General features: G+C 38.4%; 1 protein-coding gene across 1 annotated transcript in view; it reads right to left on the reverse strand.

The window, feature by feature from the left end:
* The window catches only part of LOC140145292 (nephrin-like), a gene marked incomplete at its 3' end in the record, with an annotated part of 107,117 nt that extends 86,112 nt beyond the window's left edge, over positions 1-21,005 (reverse strand). Inside the window, exons 1-3 of the mRNA XM_072167051.1 lie at positions 20,989-21,005; positions 18,687-19,132; positions 17,426-17,764 (exon numbers count right to left, since the gene is read on the reverse strand). Coding sequence (XP_072023152.1) covers positions 17,426-17,764; positions 18,687-19,132; positions 20,989-21,005 — 802 coding nt within the window. The remainder of the gene's footprint in view (positions 1-17,425; positions 17,765-18,686; positions 19,133-20,988) is intronic.
* Positions 21,006-22,547: the final 1,542 nt, after the last annotated feature.

Below are 22,547 nucleotides of genomic sequence, written 5' to 3' on the forward strand. Positions count from 1 at the left end.
AAGTTTAGGGGCTATATTAGCAAAAAAAACATTGTTCAATTCATTTGCTTTATCCTTATGTTCAGTTAATGCCAGGCCGTTTTCAGAATTAATAACAGAGATTTTGTATTTTTACCTTTAGATGGAACAATATGCCGTAGATGTTCCCAGCTTTTTTAAATATTATTCTTGTGTGCATCAAAACCTTGTTTAAGAAACTCTTTCTTTTTATCTTTTATAAGTTTGTTAGTTTCATTTCTAATTTTACGGAAATTTTCCCAGCATTTGTTATCATTACTTGATTTAATAGCGATTTGTTTAAGTTTGTCAACTTTACGTATCATATTTAGCACATCATCGGTGATCCATGGAGAACACTTTTTACGAATTCTATGCTTTTTGAAAGGTGCATGCCTGTCAATTACTTCAAGAAATAACTTTTCAAATAGTTCAGCTGAATTGTTACATTACTAGTATTAAATACACTATCCCAGTTTGAAACAAATCATTTAAGAAGTCAGTTTCATTGAATTTCTTGTAAGAACGAGATGTTCTGAAGTTATGTTTATCTGCACGCATTTTATCATCATCATTTTCATTTGTTGGTGCATTACATATCCTGTGTTTTTTCCCCATATTGCATATGATATTGAATGGTCACTTAAACCAACATGAAATACTCCAGTTGAAACTTACTTTCAGTTTATTTGACTATATAAACATTGTGAAATGGGTGATCAAGAAGCAACCGTTACAGTTAGTCAATAGGAACTTGAAAATAGATCCATTTACACACTCGGTGGATGATGACATAGTACAGAAAGCAATGAATAAGAAGTGGAACATAAGCCAACTTCTCAAGGAGACAGGTCAACTGGAAGACACTCAACTGCAATTGAAAGAGATGGGTGCGCAGTCAGGCGATGTCAAGTCAGCCAAAGTATCCAACAGAACAGAACAGACAGCCACGCTCCAGGTGAAAATTGTCCTGCATACGGGAAGAGATGCCGAAAGTGTAACAAGTATAACCACATCGCCATATGCTGTGAAACAAGCTTTCACAAGGATACAAGCAAGAAGAAAGAAGAAACACAAGGTGTAAAGAAGAAACACAAAGTCAGGATGGCGCATCAAGATACGGAATCAACTAGTTCCGATGATGAGTTTTCAGAGAGTCAGCAAAACACTTAGTCAGACCGGTGAAGAAGTTACATGACAATGACAATAGTAGTGAGACAGTAACTGTAATGATCAATGACGTGGAAGTACAAATAGACACAGATAGCGGTGCAGATGTCAACATCATGGATGAACACCAGTACAAGGCATTCACACGCAGATCAGAGAATGAACAATCACTTGCTGAAAGTACAGTCAATCTGAGTGCTCTACAAAGCGAGTTATCAGTGAAAGGAGAGTTCAAAGCCGTTCGTTGTGGATTATGGAAGAATAAATTCACCACCACTCCTTGGCAAGTACACACTACGTGATTTAGGCATGCTAGAAATAAGACCAGATGGATCACTTGGGAAGATAAACAACCTCAGACGCAATTTCAAGTGTGAAGTATACAGCAAAAACAAGCGGATCATTAGACTTCTCCGTAGTCCACTTGCCATTGTGCATATTCAGAATTACCTTTGCATTTAAACCTCCGATTGTGTGCACAATTGATAGATTTTCCTGATCTATTCAGTCACCGTACGCCCTCTGTTAGTTTGATACCCAAGTGGACTACTGACATTCGATTGCGGTCAAAATGCTTAACACAGGCCCCTATGGCAAGAATGTCGGATTTTTGGCCTACTAAGAATAGCATGATGTAATGCATTTCATATAAATTAACCAATTGTGATGCAGCATTTGTGTAGGCGGGGCCTTACCATTTTCCCGATAGTAATCAATTTCATTTGCATTATTGTGACCTCATTTTATGCTGTTCCCGTGGTGTGTGGCTCTCTTGCGGTAAAACTTCAAAGTTTGTTTATATGTGATGAACCAGTGGAAGAAATACGTTCATGCACGTGTCATGTGTGGTACAATGTACGTGTGTGGACAGGTGGTGTATGACATGCAGTCCCTAAATTCAGTAAATTTTCATCGTCAACCGTGTAATTGAATGGGATTATTTTGAAATTTTAAATCGCTTGAAATATCACAAACAAATAGGCCTATGTTGATAGATAATATAAATACAAGCTAAAACCGTTGGGGTTCGATAATGAACCCCACAAAACTAACCGAGTATATGGAAAATGCCATACGGCCGGGCGGTTTCACGAGTTGCCGGCGCGATCATGTCATCCGCCGCCTGTGTGTGGATAAATCCTGATCGGGTAAATAACTTCAAAAGTGTGTCTCTACCGGCTATAAAATATACCTAAATTAATTTATAAACATAATTATTTAGCTCCGCTGTTTAGAGACGGACCATGACATGGCCAATATCACCCGAGACTTCTTCAGGGAATTCTGCTGATGAGGCCGGGTGCGATAAACAAACTGCGATTCATCATGCATTCTCACTATAGGATGTTAAAATTGTAAACTGGCTCAGGAAGAAGTCCTTCATCATTCCATGGCTGGTAAAGACGTTTTCACCATTCTACCCAGATTTTTAGCAGGGGGGACTCACAAAATGGAATTTGTTGATGACCCATTCTTTAGGTCAGAAAATTTTGCCAAAAATACCTAGTTTCCTGGATTTTAATGACATTTTTTCACTTCACCTGAAATTATTGGGGGGGGGGGGGGGTGAAGAGTATTCTAGCCCCCCGGTTCCTAAGCTACCAACTAGATATAATATGGGAAATATATTTTCTACCAAAGCAGCACCGTTTGCTAGGACTTTTTGTCGGGTGGGAAATCCGGAAATCCCAGACTAGAAGAAGCACACAATTTGAGTTTACCTTGGGAAGCAAAATATGAACGCATTTACATCGATAGTTCTAGCCAGGGACAATATTGTCTTCAAGGAAAGAAATTATTCGCGACACATGGAGAACGATTGTGCGGATTATTAAATTATTGTGGTAATCATTTTTTTAAAGATAAATATTTCATAATAACGGGAAAATTAGTTCATGCCTCTCTTAATCCGTCTATATTTGTAGCTATTTTAGAATTTCGGACATGAGGCTCTTTCCGTCTTTCGGCATGCCATTAAATATCAAAAGCACCTGAAGTAACTAGTGCTAATTAAGGGCCCGGCATTTTCTTACAAATTAACAAAACATCCGCGTCAATAAAATTGCGACCCCCCCCCCTATTTCGGCAACAAAATTTTATGCCCCCCACCCCCACCAATACACCTTAGCCCTTAAACAAACTAAAATTGTATTGAAATCAGTCTTTTTGAATTAAAAATAAACAAACTATCTCACCAAATATTTTATAACCCCTATTTTTCTTTCCAAAATCTATGACCCCCCCTCTTCCGAAAAAAAATGCCAGCCCCTAAAATAACAGAAAAGTCAACATTGTGTTGTGATGTGATCTTGCCGGCCTATTTTTAAAAACAATGTCCTGTCTCATGCCAATATTTTGCACTCAGTTGTGGGTTTGTCATCGTGTGTGCACTACACAAGTGAGGTTCGTGATACCTGTAAACAGGCCAAGATAGATGCTATATGCATGCAAATTAGGGGTATTTTCTCCTGCTGATCGATTTTGGCAAATAAATTGCTGCACTTTCCCACGGGGATGACAAATAGTTGGCGTTGTATAATTTGACTTTTCCATACAGGTATTTCTTATTTATTTGGGTTATTATTCGATATTTATCACAGTAAATACAAAATATAATCTTGATCGATTTGTACCACCGTTGATTTTTTTTAAATAAATTGTATTATCTTCTGCCAAATGCAAGAACCCCTGTACAATTATGGACGAGACGGAAACTATTCGCTGTTTCTGATTGGTCAAGGGTGGAGCCAATTTTATTCTCATTGTAGCGTCACTGACTTAACCGCAATCGTTTGTCCATAGTCGTATTTTTCGTGAGTAACGTGAGCTGAGCAATTCTCCAAAATAAAACAGACTGCTAGAAAATCACTGGTAGGCATGAAGGGAGCCCTCTTTCAAAAAATATTAAAAAACAAAAGTAAGGCAGGACACAAATGATCACTTAGAATGCCTACATCTAGGGCAACTAGATTTGTTTATAGACTATTTATTACATTATGATATCGAGATTGATAACATAGGCCTATTTCTAAATTTCTCAAAATTCGACTATGGCATAGTCTAGCGGATCATCAATCCAAGAAATCGTTGATGGGTATCCACTAGTCTTCAATTTCAATGGAATCGGGAAAATTAGAGACATTAAAGGAGAAAAAGAGATATACACAAAGCTGAGAGTTGCACCAGTGGCTCAGAAGCCGAGACAATTAGTACCACATTATTTGCAAGCACCATTGAAGAAATAGTTAAATGACAGCGAAAAGCAAGAGATTTTGAGAGGGTACCGGAAGGCGAGTCGGTAACGTGGTAGGACGTTGGTAGTCCAACCCAAACCAAAATTCAAGACAACCCCTAAAGAAGAAGATCTAGAGCCACACATGATCAGAGCAAGTGTTGATTTACGAGTACCGAACAAGTATATGGACCATAAAAGAATTTCGCAAGCAACGGTAGTGGAAGATTTTACTTACAAATTTCAAAACTGAAAGATTTTCTCCAAGCTAGACATGAAAGCAGGTTATCATCAGCTCATGTTAGATCCCGAGATTCTGAGGCCAGAAAGGTAGCTACATTTAGTACACCGTTTGACAACTACAGACCGAAAAGTTAATATTCAGAGCCAAGTCGTCACAGGACATGTTTGATGAAACTATCTACAGAATCTTTGGTGACATTCCAAATTGTCTCAACCAACGAGATGATATACTGATTGGTGGAGCAACTGAAGAGGAACATAATGAAGCACTGAGAAATGTTCTACAAAGAGCAGCAGACTATGGTATAACATTCAGCTCAGAGAAATATCAATTTGGTGTTAACCAATTAGAGTTCTATGGGTACAAGTTCACAAAGGAATGACTGGAACCGACAGAAGAGAAAGTCCGAGCTGTGAGAGAAAGCAAACCTCCAGAGTCAAAGCAAGCAGTGATGAGCTTCCTCGGATGGTCGGATATCTTGCGAAGTTCATACCAAGATATTCAAGTCTTACGGCACCACTGAGAACCATCACACATAAGGATGCAAAATTCAGATGGGGTCCAGAAGAAGACAGATGTTTCAATGAAATCAAGGAAGCAATCACAAGCGCGAGGCTAGTGTCCATGAAGGTTTATCAGCTGGCTTATTTCAAGAAACTGACAAAGGAGTTCAGCCTGTACACTTCATCAGTAGAAGAATGGAAGATGCTGAGAAGAGATATAGCTAGACAGAGAAAGATGCTCTTGCCATCAAGTAGGCGAAGAACAGATTTAGAGTGTACCTGTTAGGAGCACCGAAGTTCAAGATCATAACAGCACACAAGCCATTAATTCCAATGTTCAACAAAGCAACTGCTAAGCTACTACCAAGAATTGAGAAGTGGGTTATGGATCTACAAGACATTGACTATGAACTAATCTATGAGCCAGGTAGAGATGAGCCTAAAGTCTGAAAGAGTCCCATTCACAGATGTACATTGGGTACGACCAGAAAGATAACTAGTAAACCACTTTAATATTCACCTACTTTATACATTTTAATCTTACTCAAGAAGATATTATGGTTTACGGTGTCAAATGCTTTCTTCAGATCCAGCAGACATAATCCAATTAAATTATCTTTATCAATTTCATTATACCAGTCCTCCGTGATGTTTACGAGAGAAGAAGTGGAGTGAGATGGCCGGAAACCAGATTGGTTTGTATTAATTAAACAATTTACATTTAAGTACTCGTACAGTTGATCGAACACAGCCCTTTCAATAATTTTAGAGATCACAACTAGAATTGAGATAGGTCTTTATTAATTTTGCTAGGATCATTGGGGTCACCAGCTTTAAATACAGGAATCACCTTCGCACGTTTCCAGCATGTAGGAAAAGTACATGATGCAAAAGAATTATTACAATTGGTGTGATTACTGGTGATGCTATTTTCAGTAGTCGAGATGGAATGTTATCTAAACCAGTAGCTTTATCCTTTGCTAACTTACTGAGTTGATTGAATACGTAGTCATTAGTTACATTTACAAATTCAAAGTGTGACTGATCAGTTTGCCGCTTTTCATTGACTTCATAATTACAAAAGTTATTTTTAGCAATCTTACTTGAAAGTTTAGGGGCTATATTAGCAAAAAAAACATTGTTCAATTCATTTGCTTTATCCTTATGTTCAGTTAATGCCAGGCCGTTTTCAGAATTAATAACAGAGATTTTTGTATTTTTACCTTTAGATGGAACAATATGCCGTAGATGTTCCCAGCTTTTTTTAAATATTATTCTTGTGTGCATCAAAACCTTGTTTAAGAAACTCTTTCTTTTTATCTTTTATAAGTTTGTTAGTTTCATTTCTAATTTTACGGAAATTTTCCCAGCATTTGTTATCATTACTTGATTTAATAGCGATTTGTTTAAGTTTGTCAACTTTACGTATCATATTTAGCACATCATCGGTGATCCATGGAGAACACTTTTTACGAATTCTATGCTTTTTGAAAGGTGCATGCCTGTCAATTACTTCAAGAAATAACTTTTCAAATAGTTCAGCTGAATTGTTACATTACTAGTATTAAATACACTATCCCAGTTTGAAACAAATCATTTAAGAAGTCAGTTTCATTGAATTTCTTGTAAGAACGAGATGTTCTGAAGTTATGTTTATCTGCACGCATTTTATCATCATCATTTTCATTTGTTGGTGCATTACATATCCTGTGTTTTTTCCCCATATTGCATATGATATTGAATGGTCACTTAAACCAACATGAAATACTCCAGTTGAAACTTACTTTCAGTTTATTTGACTATATAAACATTGTGAAAATACACAATGACACATGTGAAAATACACATGTTTAAAGACTGAAATAAGAAATGTTTTGAAAAAAAAACCAAGACAAATAGAGACTATAAAGAAAGCAAAACTTGTTACTTGTTCAATTTAACAAATAAAAGTTGAGAACATTTGAAGTTACATGTTAAACTTTGACACTTAAAAGTTATGAACATTTTGAAGTTCAAACATTTATCAGTTTGAAGAACTTTTAGATAATCAAGCCAAGCTATTGAGATTTTACCAGACAAAACATTGTCTTAAGAACTTTAAAACAGTATCCAGATATTACTGTTATTGGCTATCCATACAGAACCAGAATTAGGATTATGAGATAAATGTAGTTGGAACCAAATTTAAACATGCATGTGTTAACATTTTGTTTGGAAGCCAAATTCTCATAAAAGGGAGAAATGTAATATCCAGTGTTGTGCGCCCTTAAGTCAAACATCAAGTGTACGGTATAGTTATGCATCAAATATACGGTAATTCTTTGTTAGTAACATGACAGACATTTAAACAATCACTCCTGTGAATTGTGTCATTTGTTATCCAAGCTTAAGTCCCGAAATCATTGAATTTACAACCGTATGACAAAACAGGCGAAATCAGTAACTTTTTGCACAAGATTTGCAATTTAAAGAGAATTTGCTATGCTCATTCTAATGTAGCTAGTATATGGCCAATATAAGTGTGCTCTTTCATTTAATGCCATAAAATTTTGACAAATATTGTAAGGAATACTTGAGGTTTTGACTTTTAAAACCTACATTTTGGTCAAAAAATATGCTTGGATAGGTAGTTTTCAACAGAGTGGATATTCATACGTAGTGGTAGATAAAATGATTAAAGATCATATGACGTCATCAGTGAAGGTTATCCCGATCGTAGACAAGATACCATCACAGCATCACCATCTGCTGAAGACGCTAGTCGAACTAGTGAAAACGTTCCAGGTGAGCGAAAAATAGTGTAGTGTTGAAGTTTAAAAACTCTTTAATCATAGTTTTCAACAGATTTACATCATTCGCCTTGCTATAACATTGAATTGCATTATCTGTTGAACTAATGTAAACATGTGTTTTTAGGGAGAAGTGTTAGCTTTCGTTCGATTCTGCTTGGATTGGATTCACACTATCAACTGAAGATCAACAATGAATGCATGCAGGACTTATCAAAGACATTAAGATAGATTGAGAAAGAAACATATTCTATGAGACTAGTGCATAGACCATCTTCAGCCTGTCTAAAAAAATCGTGCAAGTAAAAAGCGCCCTCTTTGGCAATTAGAAAATGCCGTTGTGACATGATGCTTACATCAACGTCTCGGGCATAGTCTTAGCTCTCAAATGTTCTGTTAAATTTGCTTGTTTTAATCTCGAGATATGTTTAGTTAACAATGTTACGAGTCGTACTTGACTCAAGGCCAAAATCACCTTTTACCCAAATTCACACGAATGCACAACACAAATACACTGTTTGATTAAGCTAACAAAATCTAACTCTTTAATTGAAAGTCGTATATGATTGGTACAATATATGACAACAAATGCACATATAAAATAATCACACAATCACAATGATTAATTTAACTTATTGGTACTTAGCCAGCATTCTTCTTCTTGAAGATAACAGAGTTCTTGCAATGTTCTGGACGGCTGCTGTAAATATCCTTAATCACTTGTCCTGCGAAAATCAGCGAAGTCCATTGTACACTTGCATTGATAAATATCCTTGCGATTAAAATCCTCACACAAAAATGGTGCTGCTTTCTCCAAACTTAACTCCTTGCGCTGCTTTCTCCGAATTTAACTCCTTGAACTGCTTTCTCCAAACTTAACTCCCTGCGCTGCTTTCTCCAAACATGGTGCTATTTCCACCTTTCACAATATCTTCAGGAAGCAGGACTGCGATGCAGTTGTCCCCACTTATATTGACAGTTGCGTTGGATCAAAAAACCAGACTTCAGCAACAGAAGATTATATATTCCTTTCTTAGAAGAAGTACGTTCTTTGACGTATTCTAGATCTTCTCCGACAACACTGGCAGGTAGTAGTACATTGACTACTTAAAAATAATTCTGGTTTGCAATTTCCTTTCTTTGAAGGAATTGGACTGTAAGCATATTAGCTAGCTAGCCCACATCAACACTATAAACTGTGAATAATTGTGTTTACATTTTCTTATATACCAAGCAGTGGGAAATACCAAATATTAATAGCCAAATGTGATCTTGGAAATTCCCAAGCCTTAATTATAACATTAACCTTTCTCATTACATCACTTCCTTAGGGGAATTCCATCATTTTCACTTTACAATCTCAGGGGACTTTCCAATTGTGCAACACACTGAAAAGGGAAGTCCCAGCTATCCATTCAATTTGCTGAGAGGAATCATGTCTTATGACATGGATTTTAATTGTACACAAAGATAATCAAATTAAATTACTCAGGGCACATCACAACAACGAAATGGTAAAATCGCAATTGTGCCACTTTTACTGGGGAATGAAAAAGAGGGCTTTACATATAAATCAATGATAACATCAAGTTTATCAACAGTTCATTCGTGAAATCAAAAGAATTCATCAATTACACAACAATACAAAATTGTTTAACTGTTTTATCATGATACAGGTATATAACGATTCTCTTTTCACACTTAAAACAGATTAAAAGATAAATAAATGTTTCACATTCTGCTGTAAAATTAAATACATGTGCTTGTCAACGATTTTATCATGGTAAATAGTGTTTTATTTGTCACCCAAGACATGTTAACAGACAAACAAATAATATTGCACACTTAATGAACGCGTATTTAATACTTGTTGGGAGAGAAATTAGACAAAATAATGCACGCGCGCTGATGTTGATGTGTCTGAGCTCCTGTTGCATTGCCTGTCATAGTATCGATCTTGAAATCGTTGTCGATGATAACAATGGCTAGCTTGCTGTCTGCAATCTCCTGCGGGCAGGTTGATGATGCTTCAATATCTATCAGAGCCCAGTGCTTATAAAGGAGCAGCGTGCTTGTATAGAGTTTCCACCAGATCTTTAATCCTCGTCATACCATGGATATTGACACCCAGGTTGATAACAATGATAGTGTACTGTCCATTGATGTGATAGGTGATCATGGAGGTCAAACTGAGTGTCAACAGCTCTAGAGTAACTTCGCCTAGAGCTCTTCGCCTTCTTTAAAATGATCGATATGGGACCGTAGATGTGTCTTTGATCTTTTAGACAGCCACGGTGCCAGGTTATGGAGAAACTGCTGATCACTGATACCAAGGGACAAAATAGCAGTGTCAGTGTAGCAACTCCTCCCCCAACATCGTATACCCACTCGCTCTTGTTATTCTCATTTCTCTCTTTGAAGCCAATTGTCTCTGTGCCAGGTTATGGAGAAACTGCTGATCACTGATACCAAGGGACAAAATAGCAGTGTCAGTGTAGCAACTCCTCCCCCAACATCGTATACCCACTCGCTCTTGTTATTCTCATTTCTCTCTTTGAAGCCAATTGTCTCTGTGCCAGGTTATGGAGAAACTGCTGATCAATGATACCAAGGGACAAAATAGCAGTGTCAGTGTAGCAACTCCTCTTTGAAGCCAATTGTCTCTGTGCTTGGCTTCATAGAGGACTATGAACTCTAAACCTGCCATTATAGGCATTACTGAATCTTGGCTCAATGCAAATATTACTGACTCTGAACTCTGTATAAGTAATGAACCAGTCAATCTAAACAAATTAGTGGTGTCGACCACCATTAATTGCAACAGAATTTTTTTCACTTTTATACATTTTAGAGATGTCCTCTGAACATCACACCAAAAATATGCTAAAATATACTTGGTGGAAAGGTAGTTTTTCGCGGGAAAAGGTCATACAGGGTCAAATTTCAAAATTGCTTTAATCTTTATAAAAACTATACCACAGCATTCCTCTAGTCTTAAGGAGTCAGAAAAAGTATAGTTTGTCATATCTGTGATGTACCATTCTCAAGTTATAAGCAAAAAGGTCAAAGGTCAAATTTTGGGCTCCACGTGGGTCAAAAAAAAAAAAATGCTCCGATCTCCTTAAAAATGGTCTCAATGTGTTCGTCCTTTAAAAACACTCCAAAATAAGAATAGTTTGCCATATCTTGGATGTTTCGTTACCTAGGTAGCAGGGTAAAAGAGGTCCTTGACCATTGAACTCTATTGACCCGACCTAGTTTTTGATGTTACGCATGTAGTTAAACAACCTAAAGAGTGCAAATATTCTTTAAATGAATTATGTTTGCAAGCCGAACAATTTGAGACCATTTTGGTTAAAATCAGACAATTTTTAGTTTTTTGACCTCTGTGGAACCCAACATTTTGACCTTTGACCTTTTCGGTTATAACTCAAGAACCGTACATCACAGATATGGCAAACTATATTTTTTCTGAATCCTTATGACATGTATGACTAGAGGAATAATTTGGTATCTATCTTTCCACCAAGTATATTTTAGTATACTTTTGTATGCTGTTCAGGGAACATCTCTGACATTCATAGCAGTGAAAAAAATTCTGTTGCAATTAGTGGTGAGTCAAAACCCACTTTGACTGGACTATTGTATGCTTAGAAATGACCGTGCTACCCGTGGTGGTGGCGTATGTATGTTTATCCACAACTCCCTTAAGCCTAGGATTTGTAATAATCTTTCCACTCCTGATTGTGAAAGTGTTTGGGTTGCATGCAAGTTTGTCAAATGTAATCTGATGATATGCTTGTACTATCGCCCCCATTCCGGAACACTAACACACTTCCTCAACTTAGTTCCAGTATTGCACAAGCTCTCCGCTCTAGCCCCATGGACTCTAAATTAATTGTCTTTGGGGACTTTAACGTTAACCTGTTTGACTCATCCCATTATCTGTTTGATGAGTTATCTGATCTCCAGCACAGCTATGGTTTGAAACAGCATATATCCCAGCCAACATTCTTTGGTCCAACCTCTGAATCTCTTCTTGACCATGTTTATACTAATGATGCTAACTTGATCAGCAATATTACTCACTTGTCTCCCCTTGGTGCTTGCAACCATACTGTCATTCAGTGTTCTATTAACCTTCAGCCTACCCCAACCAAGGCTGTTAGTCGACCAATCTGGCAATAAGCAAAGCAGATTGGGAGGCAGCTAATAGGGAGCTGCTTAATTTTCAATTCAATGAATATGACGATGTTGACCAAGCTTGGACAAGTTTCCATGGAGCCTTTATGCAGACCATGTGTACTTCTATTCCTCAAAAGTCTGTTAAATGTAAGACCAATGACTCTCCGTGGCTGAATTCAGAGCTTCGTAAACTCATTAGAAAGAAGCACAGATTGTTCAATCAGTGGAAAAAGTCCAAGAGGACTAATGATTATAAGAAGTATAGAGAGGTTAGAAACAAAATTTCTAATCAGCTTAAGTATGCCAAACAAGATTATTTTTCCAACCTGCTTGATAACAACTCTCCTGGCAAACGCTTCTGGGGTTATGTTAAATCCAAGTCCACTCAGTCTTCCATTCCGGACAGTATCCACTACAATGATGTCACTGCCAACACCCCGTGTGACATTGCCAATGTCTTTAGTTGCTTCTTCTCTGAATATTTCAACCAAGATGAAGTGTCTGATTCTTTTATTTCTAACTATGATACAGTTTCTTCTATTTCTCATTTCAGCTGCTACACTGGTGAAATCCATAAGCTTATCCGCAAACTGAAAAACAACTCTGCCGCCGGTGTAGATGGGATCACCAGTGTGATGCTGAAGAACACAGCCTTTTCTGTCTCTCCTCTCCTTGTTCAACTGTTCAATCTATCCCTTCATACTGGCTGCGTCCCCAGCGCGTGGAAGCTTTCCCGTGTGATTCCGATCTTTAAATCTGGTGACCGCCAGTCTGCCTCCAACTACCGTCCTTTATACCCCAAGGCCACGGTTGTTTGATGGGATCATTTATTAGTTTTTCAAATAAAACATCATGTATAACCAAATTTGAGGCTTAAACAGCTAAAGGTGACATCGTGCTAATGTATACAGATGCTTTTGAGTCGTTCTCAACTTTAATTTCCCCTCTTTTACAAATTATTCACTTTTACAGTATTTTTTAAAGCTTTTTCGGATATAAAATGTATGTATTAATGCCAAAATTGGTGGCGCTATTTAGTTACTGGAAACTACCCTTTCAAGCTTTTAATACAAATAATTCCTTTTATTGTTTGATAAAATATGTTTATAAAATGTCCTTGTTGCTTGTTTTACCTATTTCAGCTGTTTTAATGGCGGTATTAATCACCTAACCCTTGCAAATAAAAAAATATGATTTAGGATAAATAGCGCCATCTATAGTTTGCATTTAGTTAATAATGAAGCCAATTCTATATACATCAAACAGCCGTGAGGCTCTGTCCTGGGCCCTCTTCTTTTTCTTATCTATGCTAACGATCTTTGCCTTTCTAATTTCTCCCAGGACAGTGCCTTGGTGCTCTATGCAGATGACACCACACTTTATAAGCCTCTTACTTGCAATTCTGATTTGACGGGCTTCCAAGAGGACATTAATGCTATCCATAACTGGTTCCGTTCCAACCATCTCTCAGCCAATGCCAGCAAAACCAAGACCATGATAATATCAACAAAAAAAGAACCTTACCCACAGATGCAGCTCTATATGAATCAACAGCCCATTGAAAGAGTTTGCTCTGTTAAATTCCTTGGTATTTGGATCAGTAACAATCTTTCGTGGAAAGATCATGTCGATAGCATTTATAGAACAATAGGCTTCCTTCACAGATCTTTCCACAATGCCCCACTCCATATCCGCCGTTCTCTATATCTGGCTCTTGTTCGTCCAACCCTTGAATATGGCTCAATCACATACCACCCTTTAAACCAGACGCTCACAAACCGGTTAGAATCCACCCAGCGCTTTGCCTTCCGTGTGATCTTGCAGGAATGGAAGCTTTCCCATGAGGATCTATTTTCAAAAGTAGACCTCCCCCTCCTCTCCAAACGTCGCGATCTGGCCACACTCTGCCACTTGTACAACATCCTTCACAAGCTATGCTCTTCGCCAAACCCATTTAAACTGCACCCGCGCCCTGGCCTTCGCAATCTCAACAGCTGCGCCCTTGTTATTCCATTTTCCCGTCTCTCCCCGTCTCAAAAATCTTTTTTCCCATATGCACCTACCCTATGGAATTACCTTCCTGACACTGTAGTCAAATCTCCATCCCTGGCTGCCTTCAAATCTGCCATTAATGACCAGGTGTGCTAGCCATCTCCTTCTGCACCTCATTTGTTTTGTCTTGATTTATTTTTTCTCATCCATTTTGTCTGTCCCTTTTATTTTGTGTTTGGTGTAATTAGGCCACCCTTTAATTTAGTGCATAGGCATTATTGGGTTCTCGCCTGGTCTCTGACCGAATTGTTATAAATTGGTACTCATTAATGAGCAGGTCCTAGAGATACGACGATTTGACATTGACCGCGGCATAGCCATGGTCACCGACGATGTGTTTGTAGTCTGCTAAGAGGGACTGTAGTGAACGGAACTCATTCTCAGTGAAGATGATTAAGTCCATGTGTGTAAAGAACAAATTCCTTGCCTCTATGAGACGCACATTCTAATGATGAATTGCACCATCTGACTTAAATAATTGTGGTTGACGAACTTGAAGAACCAGGCATGGTGGTACGTACATCATACATTTGCGAAAGACGTCGGCATGGTAATCTGTGTGAGATGATCCTTTAGCTCCCCATCTTCTGTGTGACTGTGTGGCGCTTGAAGGAGTGCTATGCTGAGTCCTGAGTGTTACTTCTGAATAGCTTACCCCGCACTCTCTTTGGGTGCCGCACCCTGCATATGTACCTTACCTATTTAGTTATTGTCGTGGAGAGGCCCACACACAGATGAAAGCAGGCACTTGGGTGTGTGCTAATGGTGCCTCTGTCTGTCTCATCATCACTTTCAGAACTTGGTGGTTGACTTGGACACTGAGCAATGTCACTTTCTTTGCTTTTGCGCTGTTGGGTCTTTTCAAGCTTGTCTGAAGATGAGATTGATTTATAACATGTCTGATGTATGTCATAACTTCTAGGCTCATCTTTCCATGAAGTGGTGTTGTAAACATCACAAAATTTGGTTTATGTTTGTAAACTCTTTCATTTACATTTGCCGATAGTATCAGAGGACTTACACGGCTTTTCACATTTTAGTATACATTCATAAGGCATTTTGCTGCAGGTAACAAACAAGCACGCAGTGGTGAGTTAAAACAGTACCCCGGTACTATAGAAATTATCACTTTTGATACTTAACTTTTGGCAGCCATGTGGCAAAAGAGGGTTAATAGTTCCTTGTATAGTTTTTTTAAGTTGCTTAGTTGTATTTCTCGTGCAAAACATCTAATTAGACACCAAAATTACCAAACTCGGACCCTGATATCTATATTTTGCGAAATGGTCAGAATTCAAACGTTTGTTGACCTTTTATCTCTTGTCATAGCGCCCTCATGAAAGATCAGACGCACAACAAACTATACATGAATCCTCATGACCATACGAGTAATTTGATATATTATTTGACATAACTGGAGCATTCTGAACATTTGACCCTCATTTGACCTTGATTGACTCCTCTTCGTAATGCCTGTAAGTTCATGGATGTGAGCCCAACCTAAATTTATTCTGAACATGGACTGCTACAGTCCATGTTCAGAATCAATCAAAGCTCCAAAAACGACTTTCAAACCTTTGGGCTATGAATTGATCACGGATATACAGGCTGGTCCTTTACTATAATAATTAGATTTATTTTACTTTTGAGGACTGTTAGATGTCAAATCTTACTATAAATAGGGGAATGTTGTATCTATCTATGTATCTATGTATGCCTATAAAGGCTCCGTCAGTTTCGATCCAAATGTCGCCAAATTCATACGGGAGATCGATGAATATACGGGAACGTGTTTAAACTTTATTTGGTTGAAAACGGTCAAGAATTGGCTGCAAAAACAGTGAAAATATAGGTAAAACGGGTTTTTGTTATGAAAATCGGTTGTCAGCCTACGCGTCACTGCAGCTGGCCGGCAGCGCGTCGGCGCCTCGTGCGTAATGCGCACTACGCCAATGGGCGCGTAAACGGCGCAGAGCCACGCGACTGCGAGCCAGAGACCAGTGGACATGATAATACGGAAAGAAGGAAAAATAAAGGACAAAAAGGTACATGGACGGGTCGCGGGATTATGATAACCGGTGAACACGTCCGCAGACACGCTATGAGAGGAATAAATACGGGAAAAAGATGTTTGTTGTATAAACAACATGAAGCGGTACTATGAAGAAAAATAAAATTAAAATGAGGACAAAAAAGTACGAGTTAAAGTAACTAAATGAAACGGGAACGAAACAAAGAAGGAAAGAAACTAATCAGGAAATGTAAGAAAAAAGAAGCTAAAATAATGAGAACAGAATTAAATAAAAAACATGGAAACGGGAAATCACAAGCAGCAAATAAACAAAGAAGCTAAAGGGAAATGTAAGAAAGAACAGATTTAGAAAATAATGGGAACGAGGTTAAATATATAAATAATATGGAAACGGAAAATCACAAGCTAAGCAAAAGAAACTAAAAAAGAAAGTGTAAGAAGAGACAGGTTTAGAAAAATAAAATGTACCTTTTCAATGATTCTACCTGTTCAGTAATTATTCCTGTTATGGTGAACGCTCCCATCTGACGGGGACCCGCGCGAAGCGCGGGTATCCCGCTAGTTTTCATAATTTGTCGTAAAATTTATATTATATTGCGAATTTCCAAAAATCAAAATTATTTGACACCAGAAGGACAATCCTCGTATTCAGAATGCAATTTGGTGCATGTGATGTGCTCTTAGGTCTCACAGAAATACTGTGCAAAGGTGTATGCCCGACCCCTTAACCAGGGGCGGTTGCACAGACGAAAAAAATACAGTTGCATCATATAATACATAGAGACTGTATGTCTTCGAGCTTCAGTCCAAAAAGGCTTCGTTTGGACGATGTGCGCGCGTAGTGCGCAAAACTTTGGTATTTTACACTATTTTTGTCCATTATCAGGATGGAAAGGGATTTATGATTACAATGTGCGCGCGTAGCACGCAAAAAATTTGTATTTTACCCTATTTTGGCCTATGATCGGGCTGAATTTTGGTAGAAAAGGGGATCCTTGCCCCTTTTCTTTTCCTTTGCCCTCCTGATTTTCTCTTTCATTTTTTTGTCATGGGGCACTCATGACAAAATTTTCAAATGCGTTTTCTGATGCTTGAGAATAAACATGACGCATCACTGCGTATTTAATACGCAACAGAATATCACACGGTGATGTATTTGAAAGGAATTAAGAAGATTCGAATATAGTAAGCCAAATCAGTTTTATTTCCATTTTCACTTACCAAATATATCGAGAGAGACAAAGCTATAAACACTAGGAACTGCATTACTCTGCCATCCTTTGCATTCAACATTTCTTCTGTGATGAGCATTAAATGATGGCATGATGGTTTTGGTACTTTCTGTGTCAAACAAGTTTGGGTCATCTGCATTAGGTTTTTCCTCGCTTTCACCGTCTGCATCAGTAGGCTGATTTGCCAGTTTCCAACCTATACTTGCTGCTGGATTTCCAGCAGTGGCAATACACTTAAATTTGTGAGAAACGCCGTCAAATACTGCAACCGATGAACCATTTGCATAACTTTGTCCTGCGTTTGATAAAACAACCGTCTGAAGAGGTACTGAAAATGAATACGAACAAGGTTATGTGTGACATATGAAAAGCTTTCGTGCATCTGCCTAATTACCGGGCCTAATTAATAGTTTACGCACTTCTTATACTAGCCCGAGGTACTCACACCTCCGTCACTACGATTTCCACCACAGTGGATTTCCACTGTCCTTCTCCGTACGAACTATGGTGAGGAAGGAACCAATAGGGCCATGATGTGTCGGGCTATTCTTATACACGGCATTTGGTCAGTGTGTGTTTATAGTGCAAAAACCTATGCTCCCTTACTTCAAAGATTTCTGTGACTACGAAACACTCACGATTTGTCATTAAACCATTCTAAATCTTGGTTAAAACGTCGGGTTCTCAATGGGAAAGTAGCCAAAGGGGCTCGTCCGTGTAACATACACGGTCAATTAGCATGTCGCTCTTTAATTTACCGCATGACTCGAAAAAATGGGGAATTCGGGAAGCTCATTCCCAGGAAATGTTGGTGTTTGGAGGGAAATTCTGGTATTTGGAGTGAAATTGGTCTTTTTTGTATGTAAAAACATGTTATTAATTGTGGGAAATTTAGCTCGCTTCCCGGGAAATTAACATTTTTTCGAGCCCTGACTGACGGAACACGAATATTCATGCTTTCAATTTTCCGTAGATATAAAACTTGTTATGATTGGTTAAGAAGAAATGCCCGCGTGTTTTCATCCAAAATAATAATACATATTTTATTATGGCTATGAAAAGGCTTACGGCCGAAAGCTCGCCAGACTTTGCATATTTTACGATAGTTTCACCATGTTCACACTTTTTACCTTTTACTATTCACACTGCCGACGCAACTTTTTCCTATAGTTAGTTAGATAGATAATGTACACAAATCTCAGTCCCAGAAGGAATATTTTTGCCCCTTTTTAATGGATTCACACACTCACCTATAACAGTAAGGTTCGCATCTGCATACAAAATTTCGGTATCTATATTTACTTGACACCAATATCGTCTGGCATCAGTCAGTGTGGCAGAGTTTATTGTAAGTTGACTTGATCCTGAGGTACCAAGATCGACGTTATCGATAGTCATGACATACGCAGGTTCACTGAAGGGAGGCTCGTAGATAGGATTGGGATTGTCAGGTGTGGTATACAGATAGAAATGTGCAATTCTGGTCAATGGTATCGGATCCACCATAGTGGGATCCTCTGGTCCATGATTAAATCCCAATCTCCATAGAGGATTATCCGATGCTTTTCCAGTGTAGCTACATGTCAATATGGTGGTGTCTCCTTGTGTAACTTCATTGCCCTCATCAATACTCAAGGTGATGGTAACTTGGGATCTTACACCTCCTGCAATTTGAATGGCATTTTTTTTGTGGGATCTGATTTATATCAAATAATTTTTATTAAACCAAAAATCCCAATATAATACAAATTTTATGGCAAATGATTAAAAATTGATATCTTTAAAATTGAACAGTCCTTGAATAAAATTGTATGAACAATGAAACGTGTTCGACTAATATTTCCATTCCAATGATAAACCGTCTTGCGTCTTGATTTTTGCAGAGTATCTATGTTTACTAAAGTACATTACAATTATTGTGTAAAAACCAGAATTTCGGAAAATATTTAGGGCGTCCCCTTTAGCAAATGTTACAATATGGCTTTAAAGTGTATGTACAAAGGGGAGGCAGTGCTTAGCACTGCCGAGGAGCTTAAAGTTACCCTTAACAGCAACTTTTGGGTTTCCCATGGGTGTTTTTATCTACCCCAATGGGTGCTCCATTTAAGGGTGGAAGGCAATGGCAAACCGCCACCTTTCACTTTTTCCATCTGTTATTGCCATGTGGAGACGGCTGGTTCTTTACTAGAGTGAGGATGCTAGCTTCCTCTGCCTCCCTAGCTCATTCCTCTCTGTCACTCTCTCTGCAACTTTCTTCTGACTAATTTTATTTGTTCTATTTAGTTGGCTTTGTTAGTTGTTCCATCATTCATTCCTCGGTTTGTCTAGGATACCAGGCTTTTATCCTACTGCTAGGGTTAGAGGCGCCTGATCCTTGGGATAATCACGACTCAATTAGTGATTTCATTCTGGGGTACAGGATACAGATCCCCAGTCTGAAGGTGACGGCGCATCCCCACATGGACGACACCCTACTTCTTTGTGTTGTCAGGTCAAAGCTAGTGTGGGCACAAACTGGTATTGTGACTATCTCTCCTCTCTTTTTTGTATATTTATTTATCCTATTATACCACTTCTCCCCAGCTATGGGTTAACTAACCGTTGTCAACGACATGGCAGATGAAACATATGGATATAACACATGGTACAATGGCTTTCACGCTTTCGTGGACAGAGGCGCCTTGTAATATAGTGAAAAGAAGCGGCTGCTGACCAAACTGCCTAACAAGCAGAAATAATACCGGAGTCCCGAGGACTGCGGTGAAGCTGCGACTAGCCCAGCATGCAGCCGGCAGTGGATTTAAATCTCGCTCAAAGTAACTCAAGGAAATGTAAACGGACAGATTCAAACGGACAACGACCTGGAAACGGAAAACGACCTCGGACTTGAACAATGGAAAGAATAGCCACTTGGAATGTCAGACAGTGGCTTAGGCGACAAAGAACCAGAACTTGTTTAAATAATGGTAAGATACAGAATCAACATCATTGGAATATCAGACATCCGACGAAAGGAATGTGGGATGAAAGAAATCCACAACAATTATGTCCTCATATGGTCAAGAGCAACGCATGGAGTTGGTTTTGTTCTGCACCCAGAAGTTGTAAAGAACATCACAGAGACAGAGAATATATTTCAGAGAGAATAATGAAACTGCAGATAAGACAGGATGGTAAAAATACAACATATATCTAAATCTATGCACCCTGCAATGATTTATACACTGATGAAGAAAAGGATGACTTTTATGATCAGTTATCAGACATAATCCAAGGGGTAAATTCGGATGACCACCTACTGGTTATGGGGGATTTCAACGGAAGAGTGGGAAACCAGAGGACACCATGGGAAGCACACCTCGGCCCACACAGTGACCACAATACCAACAGAAATTACAACGGTCAACTAACACTGGAGCTATGCATTTGCTCAGCAAATTTACACCTAGTATAAGTGGAATGACCTAGAGCAGGCATCACAGATATACTTTATTCTTGCTAGGAAATCACACCAAAGACATTTAATAGACTCCAAAACCATGCCCAACATACAGGACGACACTGGCCATCGTACAGTTATGTTGGAAACCAGGGCACCACACCAACTAAGAAACAGGAATCCAAAACCAGTGCCAACCACTATCAACTGGAAGAAACTCAGAGAGGAAGACACCTGTCAAGAAATAGAAATGGGTCCCCGCTAGATGAGTAAATGGGAGCGTTCACTAAAACAGGAGGAATTACTGAACAGGTAGAATCACTGAAAAGGTAAATTTTATTTATCTGAACCTGACCATCTTTAAGCCTACGTTTCCATTTTAACTTCTTTCTTTCTTTTTAGTTTTTTCTACATGGGCCAATTTTGTTCCATTTAAAAAAAAAATTCTACTGCTAAGCTTCCGATTTTCCGTTACCATGTTTTTTTATTTATTCAACCCCGTTCCCGTTATTTTCTAAATCTGTCCTTTCTTACATTTCCATTTTAGCTTCTATTTTATTTGCTGCATAGCTTGATTTCCGTTTTCATGTTATTTATTTAATTCTGTCCTCAGTTTAATAGCTTTTTTATTTAAACTTCCTGATTTTATTATAGCTTTTTTTCCCCTTACATTTCCTGAAGAGTTTCTTTCTTTCCTTCTTTAGCCTATTTTATTCCCGGTTTCATTTTGTGACTTAGTATAATAACCCACATACTCGTACAGCCTGTTTGTCCTCATTTTGTTTTCTTTTTTATTTATAGTAGGCCTACCTCTTCATGTTGTTTGTACTTTTTAACACACATCTGTTTCCCGTATTTATTACGCTACGGTCGTTCACCCGTAATATCATTCATTACGTGACTCTGCGTCGTTTACGCGTGCCATGGCGTAGTGCTGCGTTACCCGCGCGGTATCGCTGCGCTACGCGAGCGGCTTGGCATTAGATACGCCCGTGCGACGCGCAGGCCTAGCTTAGTAACTGACACCTCTTTTTGTTTACCTTGGATATCAACGGACCACATTTTCACTGATTTTGAGGCCAATTCTTGACCGTTTTCAACCACATAAAGTTTAAACACGTCCCCGTATATTCCTCGATCTCCCGTTTGAATTTGGCGACATTTGGATTGAAACTAACGGAGCCTTTATAGCGATACATACATAGATACATAGATACATACAACATTCCCCTATTTATAGTAAGACTAGCGGGACACCCGCTAGGTGAGTAAATATATGTATATACATAGAGATACACATACAATAATAGTTACATCGTTTATATAGTATAATACAATTTACACAATGCTTGTTAAAGTACATGAGGTCCCACTTCCTTTCAATCTTCGATTATTATGAAAAATGTTTATTTTGTTAATCGGCTTGAATCGTTCAATCATTGTTCTCATTTTCCGTGTCTTCATCACTCTCCTCGTATATGAAAAGACCGTCAAATTTATGTCGATGTTTCGTTAGCACCCTCTTTAGGGCCTTGTCCACAACATTTCCATCGTTCATTCTCTGTTCAAGATCCTCCATGATCTCCCGATGTGTTTCGTCGTCTTGTAGATGAACACCGGTCTGCAGATGCGTTCTGTATTGATCAAAAAAGATCCGTTGAAGAGCCCATAA

This window comes from Amphiura filiformis, unplaced genomic scaffold (genome assembly GCF_039555335.1).
Source record: "Amphiura filiformis unplaced genomic scaffold, Afil_fr2py scaffold_200, whole genome shotgun sequence".
Classification (NCBI taxonomy): Eukaryota; Metazoa; Echinodermata; class Ophiuroidea; order Amphilepidida; family Amphiuridae; genus Amphiura; species Amphiura filiformis.